General features: G+C 38.1%; 1 protein-coding gene across 1 annotated transcript in view; it reads left to right on the top strand.

Moving 5' to 3' along the window:
- The first annotated feature begins 361 nt into the window (after window positions 1-361).
- The window catches only part of PDGFC (platelet derived growth factor C), a 58928-nt gene continuing 46632 nt past the window's right edge, over window positions 362-12657 (top strand). The window contains exons 1-2 of the mRNA XM_009283363.2: window positions 362-413; window positions 4218-4413. Of these exons, the coding sequence (XP_009281638.1) occupies window positions 362-413; window positions 4218-4413 (248 nt within the window). The remainder of the gene's footprint in view (window positions 414-4217; window positions 4414-12657) is intronic.

Here is a 12657-nt window from a genome sequence, read left to right as displayed (position 1 = left end):
TGTGTGATCTCTTAAGTGAATCAGCCCTCAAGGGGATCTGTGCCGAGGCCGTTACTCCACCCGTGGTGCTCCTCTCTTCTTTTGCAGCTCCTCGTCTGTCTCCTGAACTGTATGTGATTTGTCTGAGTTTTACCCGTGACCCTCGCTAAAATGTAGTGATTATGACGTACTAAGAAAGAGGTATTTGCTATATTTAAAAAGTGTCAGTGCTGATCTTTGTGAAATGTGTTGTGCCCATGGGGGAAGAGACCTACTTTGAAGTAGGCAGGAATGAGCTTGTCTAGTCGGTGGGTTTAATTTCAGTTTACAGTGGCATCTGCTGATCTGTTTGGTGATACTGTGGTTTTTCATCTGCGTCACCATGTCGGTGGAAGGGTTAGGCACCTCTGTGCTTTCAGAATGCCTGGAATCTTGTAATTTTCAGGGGCAGACTTTCTACATTGATAGATATATAAATCTGGTGATAGCATCTTGTACCACATCAAAGACGACTGCGGCGACTCTTCAACTTCAGGCTCTGTGAAGTGTGTGCTGTCCTTTCCTAATAAGCGTAACTGTGTCATATCCCTAGGTCAGCTTAGGGATTTTTCCCATCTGGTGTGCCCCCTTTCCAGGACTTTCTCCTGCAGGTGATCTCAGTTGCCCGTCTTCCGATGAAGCTTTTTACTGAAGATGCAAATACATTGTTTTGGTCCTTGTCTGTCCCCATTTCCCTTGCACGGTATCGTTGCCCCCTGGCTGAGATGGTGCCTTGCCCACCTCAGTCCTTGCCTAAACTGATTCTTCAGGGTTGTTCAATGCTGTCTCTACAGTAATAATCTTTATTTTCTTCTTTTTTGGGGGGGAGGGAGGGTGGGGAGGATGACTGTTAATAGAAAGGCAGACAGACCACAGCAGCAATGTATATAGCTTTGGAGTTATACAGCTGACTGCTGTAAATCTGACTGAACTTTTTAAGTGTAACTTGGACTGATCTATCCCTAAAATAAAGCCAGGAATTGCAAAGTCGTTCCAGAAAGAATAGAGACTACAGTCTCATTTTAGCCACACTCAGGTAGCTGTGCTCTTCACACAATTTCCTCAAAAGAAATGTTCAGAACATGCATGAACTCAGTAGGAAAAGGCTAGCTTTTTGTGGTACAATGGTACAATTTATGTAGAATGGATAAAAAGGAATATTGCGGCTTATCTGAAGACAAATAACAAGCTTCATTCTCCAGTGACAGCAATTACTTGCCTTTGTAGTCATACAAAATAATTCTTTTGTAAGAGAAGAAATTCCACTGTGCGAGAGCAAATATTTGAAATGGAGCAAGTGTTGTGTGTGGGAATTTGATACATTCACGGAACACTGTTGTGTGCTAAAGTAAATAGATATTTTTCCTTTACAAATGGAGGAGCTGAAGATACCGGAGATGCCACAACTCCTGTTCACTAAATTGCCATATGCCTTTTCTTTCCTTTGCCTCTTTTTATTGACTTCTTATTTGATATGCCTGGACTTTTTACAGTCCTTACTTGCTGTTGTTATCATTGTCCTGATGATACAAAACAAAACACTTTCTTAATGTGTTATGAAATATAACATGGTTTGTAATCCTGTGTGTGCTTTTAAAGACAAAACGAACCGCTGAGTATAGTGTCATCAGACACCACACGTTGACATCTTTGTCTGAAATGGTGGTCCTTTGCATACTTTGGAAATAGCACTCTGGTGTACTAATCTCTGGGAAAGTCATTTTTATTATTGTTGGCTCCCGTGTTTAGCGTGCAGCTCTCAGCTGACATACTATACATTACAGAAAAATGCTTGTGACTCAGCTAACAAAAGCCCAATGAAGTGTCTAAATTAGGTATCTGTTTCTTGTGCCTCTTTTTGTGCTTTTTTACTTATTACTGCATGCTGTCCTGTCTTATTTGTACACAAGACAGTCAGTCCTCTGCAAGACAAGGCTACACTCCATCAGTTTTATATAAACAACAATTCCACTTAAAAGAAAATTTAGCATTTTCATACCACAAGTAGAAGGCACCAGTCCATCAGAATAGAAGGCAAAGGTCCATCAGGCTATAAATTACATTTAAGTATAGATTAATTCTTTTAAAATAGCAATGCTGTTTCTATGGCCTTCTTTTCTTGCAGTACATTCATTTAGCTGTCAGCCTTTACATGTAGCTATAATAAGGTACGATTGCAGTGAATGTTTTCATTGTAGACTGAATCATATATCTTGCATAGCTTCAAATGAATGTTCATCATAATGCTGCGTATAAAACAATCAGAAAAATAAGATAAAGTATCTAACTGCATGTTGTGGTCTACCCCCAGCCGGCAACTAAGGCCCCCACAGCCACTCACTCACTCCCCACCCTGGTGGGATGGGGGAGAGAATCAGAAGTGTAAAAGTGAGAAAACTCATGGGTTGAGATAGACAGTTTAATAAGCAAAGCAAAAGCTGCGCACGCAAGCAAAGAAAAACAAGGAATTCATTCACTCCTTCCCATCGGCAGGCAGGTGTTCAGCCATCCTTCCCATTGGCAGGCAGGTGTTCAGCCATCTCCAGGAAAGCAGGGCTCCATCACGCGTAACGGTTACTTGGGAAGACAAGCACCATCACTCAGAACATCCCCCCCTTCCTCCTTCTTCTGCCAGCTTTATATGCTGAGCATGACGTCATATGGTGTGGAATGTCCCTTTGGTCAGTTGGGGTCAGCTGTCCCGGCTGTGCCCCCTCCCACCTTCTTGTGCACCCCCAGCCTACTCGCTGGTGGGGTGGGGTGAGAAGCAGAAAAGGCCTTGACTCTGTGTCAGCACTGCTCAGCAGTAACGAAAACATCCCTGTTATCAACGCTGTTTCCAGCACAAATCCAAACCATAGCCCCATACCAGCTACTGTGAAGAAAATGAACTCTACCCCAGCCAAAACCAGCACACTGGAAGAGACAATGAATAGCTGAAAACAAAATAATATTAATAACTCTCTAGTACAAAACTACAGGCTTATTTTGTTACTAAAGTTATTAATAGGTAACTCTGAGAATTCCTACGATTTACTGACTGAAATGTCAAAACTGACTGTATACAGGTTTTTAGAAAAGCCAAAGATAGTAAAAGTTGAGTGCTATAGCATAAGGAGAGTGTTTTCATTTGATGGAATTAAATTTTGTAGTTTAGAGATCTCATCATTGTATGTCACAGTGTTAAAATATATCCAGATTAGGTCAGTGCCTGTTTTTTTGCAGCTAAATACCCCACATGAGCTGATTCCAGCTGCTGAACGTGAATTCCTGTGAATATTGGGCACTTGAGAATGAGGTTTCTTGAGTTACTGTGAAGAGAGTTGTTGGGGCCCTGAAAGGCACAGCTGCTGCTCACCAAAGGTGTCCTTTCCTTTTGGTAACTCCTTGCAGTTATGAGTTCATAACCTGAAGAGGTCTTTTCAGTAGTTTCAGTGTTACTGTGTGCTTTAAAAATCAAATGCAGTTGGCTTATTTCTTTTGAGTTCATTTGCTGCCACACTGTAAAACATCCATTTAATTTTACATGTGTTTAGTCTAACAATTCTGTGAAGAATTTTGAGGAATGCCCTCAACTGAGGCTTGTCAGTAAATGCCTAATTTCTTACACTTGGTGACTTTCCCAAGTTTCCCAAGCATGTCCCAGTTTCATTCCTGTATCGGGATAACTTTGTTCTGATACAGCCCTCAGGAAGGAGGCAGCCATCAAAATCCTTATCACTGGACTCAATAAATGTAGGACAGTCTCCTTTAACAAGAAACAAATTTAAACCATCCCTTCTGTGGTAGGTGTGAGCAGACTTCTCCTGTACCCTCACGTGATTTCTGTGCACGCTCCAGTAATCAAGAACTGAAACCATCAGCAGGCTGCATGATGTAGTCCCTTGGGCTGCTGGGCTTCTGTGAGGAGTCCAGTCTTGCATTCAAGTGTTTGCAGTCACATTTCTCTTATCTCCACTTGAACTTCTGTTCTGCTTTCTGAACAGCAGTTGAGGCTTGGGTTTGAATAACTTTTTGCCAGCAAAGTAATACCACTTTTGGGTGATTGTTACTATCTAGATTTTCCAAGCAGAAATTCCTTGCAAGATGAAGAAAAGCAAACAAAAGAAAAGTGTCTTTATCTGTGCATAGTAGACAAACACTTTAGGAAAAGGAGGAGAAATGAGTATTGATGCATCTGTTTTCTCTCTTTACTATAGGCGTGCAGGATCCTCAGCATGAGAAGATAATTACTGTGACTACTAATGGAAGTATTCACAGCCCCAAGTTTCCACACACATACCCACGCAATACTGTACTAGTGTGGAGATTAGTAGCAGTAGATGAAAATGTATGGATACAGCTTACTTTTGATGAAAGATTTGGGCTTGAGGACCCAGAAGATGACATTTGCAAGTAAGTTACTTTTCCTTTAACTTACAAAAATTTGAAGGCAGGTGTGGGGGATGGAACAAAAGTGTTGCTCAAGTTTTGCAAAGATGTTAACACCTGCATGTCAATATATTTATAAAATGAATCTTTTAAAGTATTAGTTTATGATTTGCTCTTGCAGTGCTAGGGAAGGTTTTCATGCTTGAAAGCTTTGGGGTCCCCCTATTTTCCTTCTACATTCAGTATCTGGGCCACAGATACATGATACAAAAATGTGAAATATTTAATCTCTCTCTCAAATAAAAGTTGTGACATCTGGGAAAATATTATTGACAGAATGCTAGAGGAATGAATGTCTAATTTTTACAGAGAAAATTTGAGTAAGCAAGTTTCCTGAAGTGAAATTCAGGTCACGACACAAAGTACAACATCCCTCTTAAAAAACAAAAAAACAAAAAACAAACAAAAAAACCAAACAAACAAACAAAAAAAAACCCCCAAAACCCCAAACCAACCACAAACACCCTACTGCACAATATTTTAATGGCCTTTAATGGTCACGTTCTGAGTTTTCTATGAAAAACAGCACTTACAGTATTGCATTAATTGACATTCCTCAATGGTATTGTTTTTTTCCCAACTTCAGTATTTTGCCTGCTCAATCACTGGCACAGGTTTCTGTAGGACCTGTGGAATATGTATTTCCTTGCTATGATTTGCAGCCGAAGTCTCTGCAGCTTGGGAGAGACACAACCGTGACATAACAGGCATCAGGACAGATGTAGTTCTGAACCAAGCCATCTGATTGATCATGTTTTAGATATTTTGTGAGGCAGTAGGGGCTGACATTATATGTGTTTCCTGTGGGTGGGTGAAAGGGGAGAGTTCCTAAACTCTTGTATCCTGTATCTGTCTGTCATCATAGCAACACATTGTAAAAAACCCCAATGTGTGAATAGTGGTACGTTGTCTGAACCCTTTTCAGTAAATTAGGTAACAGATAAAATATGTCATTTGAATGGCATATCCTCCTTTGATGTCTTCCTGGAGAGGTACACAAGGTTTTTCTTTCAAAGTAGTTTTTTTGTTTTGTTTTTCCTGTTTGGGGTTTTATTTTTGAGTACATTGTATACACATTTGATTTGATTCTTGCTTTCAGTTTTTCTAATTAACTGATATTTGTTTGGTTTTATATCTTGAATCGACTTTTGATAACAAATTTGGATTTCTTAAAGGTTACTTTTACACTCATCCTTAATTTGGGAGCTGAGATTCGTAACAGATGGACAGATATCTTTCTTTCATAATTCTGAAGGGAGTAATCGTCAAGGCCATGTCAAATATAATTAAAATACTAAGTACTATAAACATATGTTTGCTCAGATGAGTGCACTCCCTTTGCACAATAATTATTTTCTTTAAATGAAAACTTAGCTTGCTTTTTCTTTTCCTTGCATATGGCAGAGTGAAGTGGCAAGTGAAAGAAAATCCAGGTAGGGTGACTCATTCGTCCACTTGCAAAGAAAAAAGTAAGATAAGTTAAAATATTTTTAATATTATAACTAGAATAGTATTTTAATGGGAGTACATTTATTTTAAGTAAACAGTGTGCTGAATACAAAAGTACTGGTCAAATAAAGAAACAGTAATAAGTTGCTGATAATCTTCACTCGGTCGTAATCTTATCATGCTCGTATTTGTGCACGGCTACCAGGAAGTTGTATGAATGCAATTCCTGATATGTGCACTTCTGAGGACACATTGGGCTTTTTGGCTTGGAAGATACGACCCTCTGAAAAAGAGTGTTACATTGTTGTTTTTAACGAAAAGAAAAAACATAACTAGGGTTCCTATGAAATTTAAATTGAGTAACAAACTCGGTAAAGAAAGAGGAAGTGTACCTTGTTTGATGTGAAGGGAGTATAAATAATTGACAAGTTGAGGAAATAGCTAAAACACAGAGAGTTTAACTATGTAAAACAATTCTACACAGGCCAAGTAAGTTACCAATTATCAGAGTAATATCCCTTTATAAGTAATGTCTTGCATTTCTTATCTTTTATAGTTCCTAATAAAATTATTTAATCTTTTTTCAGTACCTTCTGTAGAAAAGCTAAGGGTTTTTGTTGACTGCATCCCATACTATTTATTACTCCACTGTGTTTCTGCCATCTTGAAACACACAAATCAGTATTGTTGCTGTAGAGTACTCAACAGTTTCTCCAAAGGCAAGTTTATATGACAAAGGACAGAATAAAATATGACATGAAATTTAATGTATTATAACTCTATACCTTACAGTGACCTGATCCTTTAGTTCTGACCCATGACTGAAACTAGGTAAAAACTGTAGCCTGGTAATGTTAGACTTTCTACGCAACAGCGTACAGTTTGTAGCAGGATATCTTTCTCCCCCTTCTGTAGTGTATGAGGGGACCTCACGAGTTACTTGCGGTGGTCATTGTCACAGTCTCAGTTCCTCTACCTGCTTCTTAAGCTGCACATTCTGTGTAATGCCAGAGCTTTCTCCATCATCGCTGTAGGCTGTAACACCCTGTAGTGTCAGCTCACTGGGCTGATGAGAGAATATGCTGGATTATATTAGTTTAAGATAATTAGCAGCTTTTAAATCTCATAGTAATTCAAATATTGCTCACACATAGGAAAAAAATAAAACCATATCCAGCTGTATAAGACTTTTTTGCTTAACATAGTTCTATAACAGGAAAACAACGGTAGTGCTGAATAAGAAATGTCCTAGATGTATCCTGAAGCTATGGCAAGTTTTTGCCTGTATCTGGCTGACCTGACCTCTACACTTGGATTTCTCCAAAGTCAGTTCTGACATTTCAAGTTATTCTGTCTTTTCATCTAGAACAAATGTCACATTTTACAGATACATTGAAGGTACCAGTCTAGTCTCCACTTTACTTTCCTGAATCTGAATCAGAGTGATCCTGCATGGTTGTTTGTTTTTTTTTTCCCCCCACTCTGTTTTTACTTGCAATTCAACTTACAGTATTTACTAAGGTAGAACATTTGTATTACAGCAAATTCTATGTTTTTGACCAGCCATCCTGATCCAGCCTCACCTGGAACAGCATTAACATGCGTAGTCCTAATTGCTGTGCTAATTCTCACCACTCTTAAGCATGATTGCTGTGTTCTGTATGTTTTGGAAACAAAGTTTAAATTATAGGGTTTTTAGAATAAACTTCTGATATTTTGCCTATATTTCTCCAGGTGATTTTTGTCCTGGTTTTACAATTGTGATGTACTTGAAATTTCTGCAGTTCATCTGTGCATTGCTTAAAATACAGCTAAATTTTTTTTTTTTTTTTTTTTTTTTTTTACAATAGTTCTACTTCATCTGCACTGCATCCTTTCTATGGACAAAATGTTAAGAATCCCACCATGTCCTTTCCAAAGTGAACACAAACTCCAGTTTACGTGGAAACTAGATCTATGCATGTATCTCAGAAGAGATTTAGGTTATTTGGTTGATAATATGGATATATAATTCCCTGCAATATTGCAGGAATTTCAGCCTTACATACTTTGTTTGATTTCAGTTGTGACTTGCAAAAGAAAAAGGTTATGAACAAAAAAATCCCCCAGCAAACCAAACAAACAAAAAAGGAGAAGGATGCAATCTCCTGGCTGTTTTGTGCAGTACTGTTCAGATGACAGAACTGGCAGTGAATTTTCCTTACATAAGGGAATTTCTAGCTAACAGAGACATAGTGGATTTACATTCTGTATGTCCACCCTTTCTGATGATGCTTTTCTTCTGCTGATATGATAGCTGATATGAAAGGTCATTATTTTATTGATGCTAGCCCCTCAACGCTGTTCTAATCATGAGGCCATTAGACTTCTATGCCTTGATAGCTCCTATCATGATGGAGATGCCATAACTCCTTGTCCAGGAGGGACTGATTTTTGCTCAATTTTTGCTTGTTGTCCAAAATTGTTGCTTTCTATCTCTGAGAACATGCAGTGATAAAAGCTTTGGGATAAACTCCTCTGTGACAGGAAGACACAGATTTAGCTTTCTTCCAGGAAGAACATAGATGCTACAGTTGCCTTTAACAGGCAGTCTGATGTTGTGAGTAGGTTGTGCACTGGAGCATTACAACACAAGGATGCAATAGGAAAAGAAAAAAAAAAATCTTTCTTACGTTAGTAATGTGTGACTTGCTCTCTCCCTGTGCACAGAATGGCTCTAGTTGTTCATCTTAGTGGTGGTTGCAGCTGTTCTTTCTAATCATCACATGATTACAGTCTGTTTGACTTTCATTATATATAATAAAACACAGAAATGTGTCACAAACCCAAAGAGCAATTATTGTAGATAAGATGATAAGGATAAAATACATGAGTAAAAGAATGTGGAACCAACCGATAGTTGAATAATAGATGGCATTTCACCATCATCTTCATTTTAGGATAGTGATACTCATTTCCAACTTTCTTCAGTCCTCTAATAATTGAAAGTATGAACTATAGTCTGTTTTGTGTGTGGATTTTTTTGCGGGCCGGGAGTCTTTTAGCAGCTGCATATGTGAATCTGTTCATATAGTTATGTAAGTGAAGCATTTACCTATAATGTTTTGAAAGAATTCCCAAAGCTTGTCTAGTTAATATGTGCAATATGTAGAACTTTTGCCTGAAGAAAATTAGTTAAGCTGTAGGCAGCTGTCAGTGCTAACATGGGGTAAAATCTATGTGAGTAGTACTGTGATTTTTTTTTTTTTCTTCTTCCCCTCTTCACATCAAATTAAATACTTAACTCTTAGTACTGGGAATGTTCTTCCTCTGAAGGTTCTTAGGATGATGCTTTAAGATACGGAGCCACATGCATTAAATTCACTACCTGCCTTTTCCCTGACGTTTCTGTAAGCTACTTCACTTCAGATCTGTTGTGACTGAACTGTGCGCAAGCTATTCCCTTCCATTCAGAGAACATCAAGGTTCTGTGGTAGAAACCATAATCCAACCAGCTTCATCAGTCATATGTGTTCCTAATGAATGTATTGCTAAGAAATTGTTGACAAGAGTTAAAAAATTAGAAGATTCGGCTCAGTCTGACAAGACTGAAACAAGTGTATCAAGAAGAAACATACAGACACTGTCTTTAGTCAGTGGAAAATATTTGCTTAGCTGTCTTTTTTTGACGTAAATTGTGTTAAATGCATACTATGCAGTGATAAATTATGGTAAACACAATAAAAAGGTTAAACATTTTGTTATGTAATTTTCTAAAGAGACTTTTCTGTGTAACATAAGACACAATGAGTAACTTACACCACATGCAGCTTCCTTTCTTGTAATTACTACAGATCTGTACATCTAGCATGTGGAGCAAAATATGGATGCATAACTGCAACTCCTAAGTGCTTCAGTAAAAAAGAGGACAGATATTTCACTTTTGTTTGGCCCCTTGTCATGGAAGCACCTTACGGCATCGACAGAGTGCATGCATTAAAGAAGAATTTCAGCATCTTTTTCTTCTAGAAAGATGAAATTCCACCCCCCTACCCTCACCCCTACCACCTCCCCCGGGGTGTGTGTATGTGTGTCAAGTTGTTTCTTTTGCCTTGAGTGCATTGTAGAGGCAATATCGATGTATGTGCAAAGAACATACTAATATCAAGCCTAGATTCAGAAAAAAATAACTCTTCACATAAAGTAAGCATTAATTCTGGGGCTTTTGAGCGCAGTGAGTTCCTTATCAAGGTCTAGTTCCCAAGAAAATTGTTTTCTGGACTACTGATGAGCTGTCCTTACTGTCAGACAGTCTTAAATGCTTCTGGTTGACTGTGATTACAGAGGGTGAAGTTATCTCTCGGGTAAGTACAAAGTTCAAGTTGGCTTTGAATAACTGGACAAAGCCCTTTAAGTGAACTTTGTATTTAAAGAGGAACTGGTGCAGACAATGTTCATGGTGACTCATGTCGCTAAGCAGCTGGGCTGCTGGGATTTGTGCTTCTTTTTCTCTTTATTTTTTTTTTTTTGTCCCGTCCCGTCCATCCGTCCCCGTCCCCCCCCCCTCCCCGAAGATGCAGGGGTTGCTGCTGCCACCTCTATTTAAACATTCAGAAAATACTGAGGAGTCCCCCAAAATTTCTAAGGCTTCAAATTGGAAAAAAACAGTCAGCACCAAAACCCAGAGACTCTGAGAACAGAGATGAATGTTACAGTGAAGACCAGTCCTTAAAGCTCTTTTCTTACAGCTGTTGCCTTAGAAGTTCAGTGTGTTCAATTTTAGCCAGCCGTTCTTTATGAGATGCTACACATATAGGTGGGCTGGGCTCTGTTTAGGTGACTCTACATATCAGTGATATCTAAGTGATATATAAGTATCAGTGATACTTAAAATGTCTCTTTCATCATTGGCTATAACTTCTTCAGCAAAAGTGAAGTCATACTGAAGTTAAAACTTATTATAGCTCTGTTCTGCGAGTCAGATCCATTTGGATAGCATTGATTCCATTAATATATGGAATTATAAAAAGCATATGAACTCTCATTCCTCAAACACAATTTCTTTTTTACCTTCCCCACCACCACCACAATAATTACTTGTTAATCATTTTTATTCAAAGTCTGAAAGGGGGTCATATAATTAAAATGGTTGGGATGAGTTCTAACATTCAAGTGCCTTAGATTAATTGAAATACTGATAGGAAAGAATTATTATGAAATAGCTGATTTAAGCTGCAGTCCTTGGTAGCAACATTGATGTTTTAGCAGTGGCAGGAAGGTGGCATTTTAGGAGCAGTGTGTAGAAAATGCCATAAAACTTGTGTTAAGGCAGCTGGTGGAGTAATTTCTTCTGGTGTTTGTGGGGTTGGTTTTTTTTTTGCTTTTGATTTTTAGTTGCTCAATCCATTTGCAAGACAACTGAATAGTGATACCAGTTCAAGAGAGGTTTAAATGCTGAATGGATTTAAATGAAGGATGAGAGTGGGGGATGGGGATAAAAGATTTTAAGAAGTTAGATTAGTTTAGGACCAGAGTCCTTTGGTTGTCTAAAAATTGTTCTTTTACATATAAAGAAAAAAGATTAATACTACAAAGGTTATTTCTTACATGCAAGTTCAGTTGTAACAATATTATTTCAATTTAATGAATGTAGAAGAGTTCAACAAACTCATATGTCCTGCTTTCCTGTTTTGAAGAAAAAACTAGTGTGTTCTGCATCAAAAGTAACTGGATCTGTTTCTTTTCTATTCTGATTTCATTGAACAAAAGTGTGGTTCCTTGTATTTTATTTTTTTTATTTTATTTTTTTTAAGAAAGCGCTTTCTTTTGGATTTTCCATGATTCCAGAAAAAAATGACTTTTTGATTACCAAATGATTCAAACACTAACTCATCTTTCAGCTGGTCCCATTCTACTGGTTTAGCTGCTGTTCATAGTTCACACTGTGGCAGAGGTGTGTACTGTATCCAGACATATACACATTTCTTTGGGTTCTCTTCTGCTTATTAAAAGTTGCTTAATGCCATTCTCATGATAACAGTTTTGTAAATGTGACAGAGCAGATATTTCAGGCAGTAAAAGAAGACAAAAAATTAGAAAACCAAAACGCAGTACAGTTATAACTGAGACTACTCTGTAACACACGTTTCTTAAACTTCAAAAAGAGTAAACTCGGTTCTGCAGAAAGGGTTTATAGCTGCAAACTTGTACTCTCTAAGCAAACCAGAGTGCAACATGAGAAAGGGAAAGAGGAGATGCTTCTCTGAGCAGAACTGGAGGACAGTATAGCCTACATGATGTGACCAGAAGGACATGTTGCACAAACTTAGGAGCTATCACTGCATTTTTTCTCACCCACTTTTCCCTCCTTTACAGTAAATCCGGCATTCATTTTTAGTATCCACTGTTGCTAGAGGACACTATAATGGATACTATTTCGCGAGTAACTTAAAAAATATTTTCACAGCCCAGATGAGTGTTAGGAGAGTGATTGCTGATGAGTGGGCAGTTGACATAATCCCTTACTCCTTTTTCACACCGGAGACTACACTCATTGACTTAAAAAATATTTTAGTCTCCTTAAAATTCCTTCCTGGTCCTCTCAATCTCAAGCAAGCTGTTTGAATAAAGTAAACTATGTCCACAGTATCAAAATATTTTTGTAAACGGTCCTAATCCTAATTTATTGCTTCTAAAATTGTTTCATGTTACCGTAGTTGGCTGTGTTTCTAATGGTGTAGACTGAAGTTATTTTCTTTGAAAATGAGTGTGGCACTGCTG

Source organism: Aptenodytes forsteri, unplaced genomic scaffold, assembly GCF_000699145.1.
Source record: "Aptenodytes forsteri isolate BGI_AS27 unplaced genomic scaffold, ASM69914v1 Scaffold6, whole genome shotgun sequence".
NCBI lineage: Eukaryota > Metazoa > Chordata > Aves > Sphenisciformes > Spheniscidae > Aptenodytes > Aptenodytes forsteri.
Note: the sequence above shows the minus strand (reverse complement) of the source record. Positions and strands in the feature narration are given on the sequence as shown.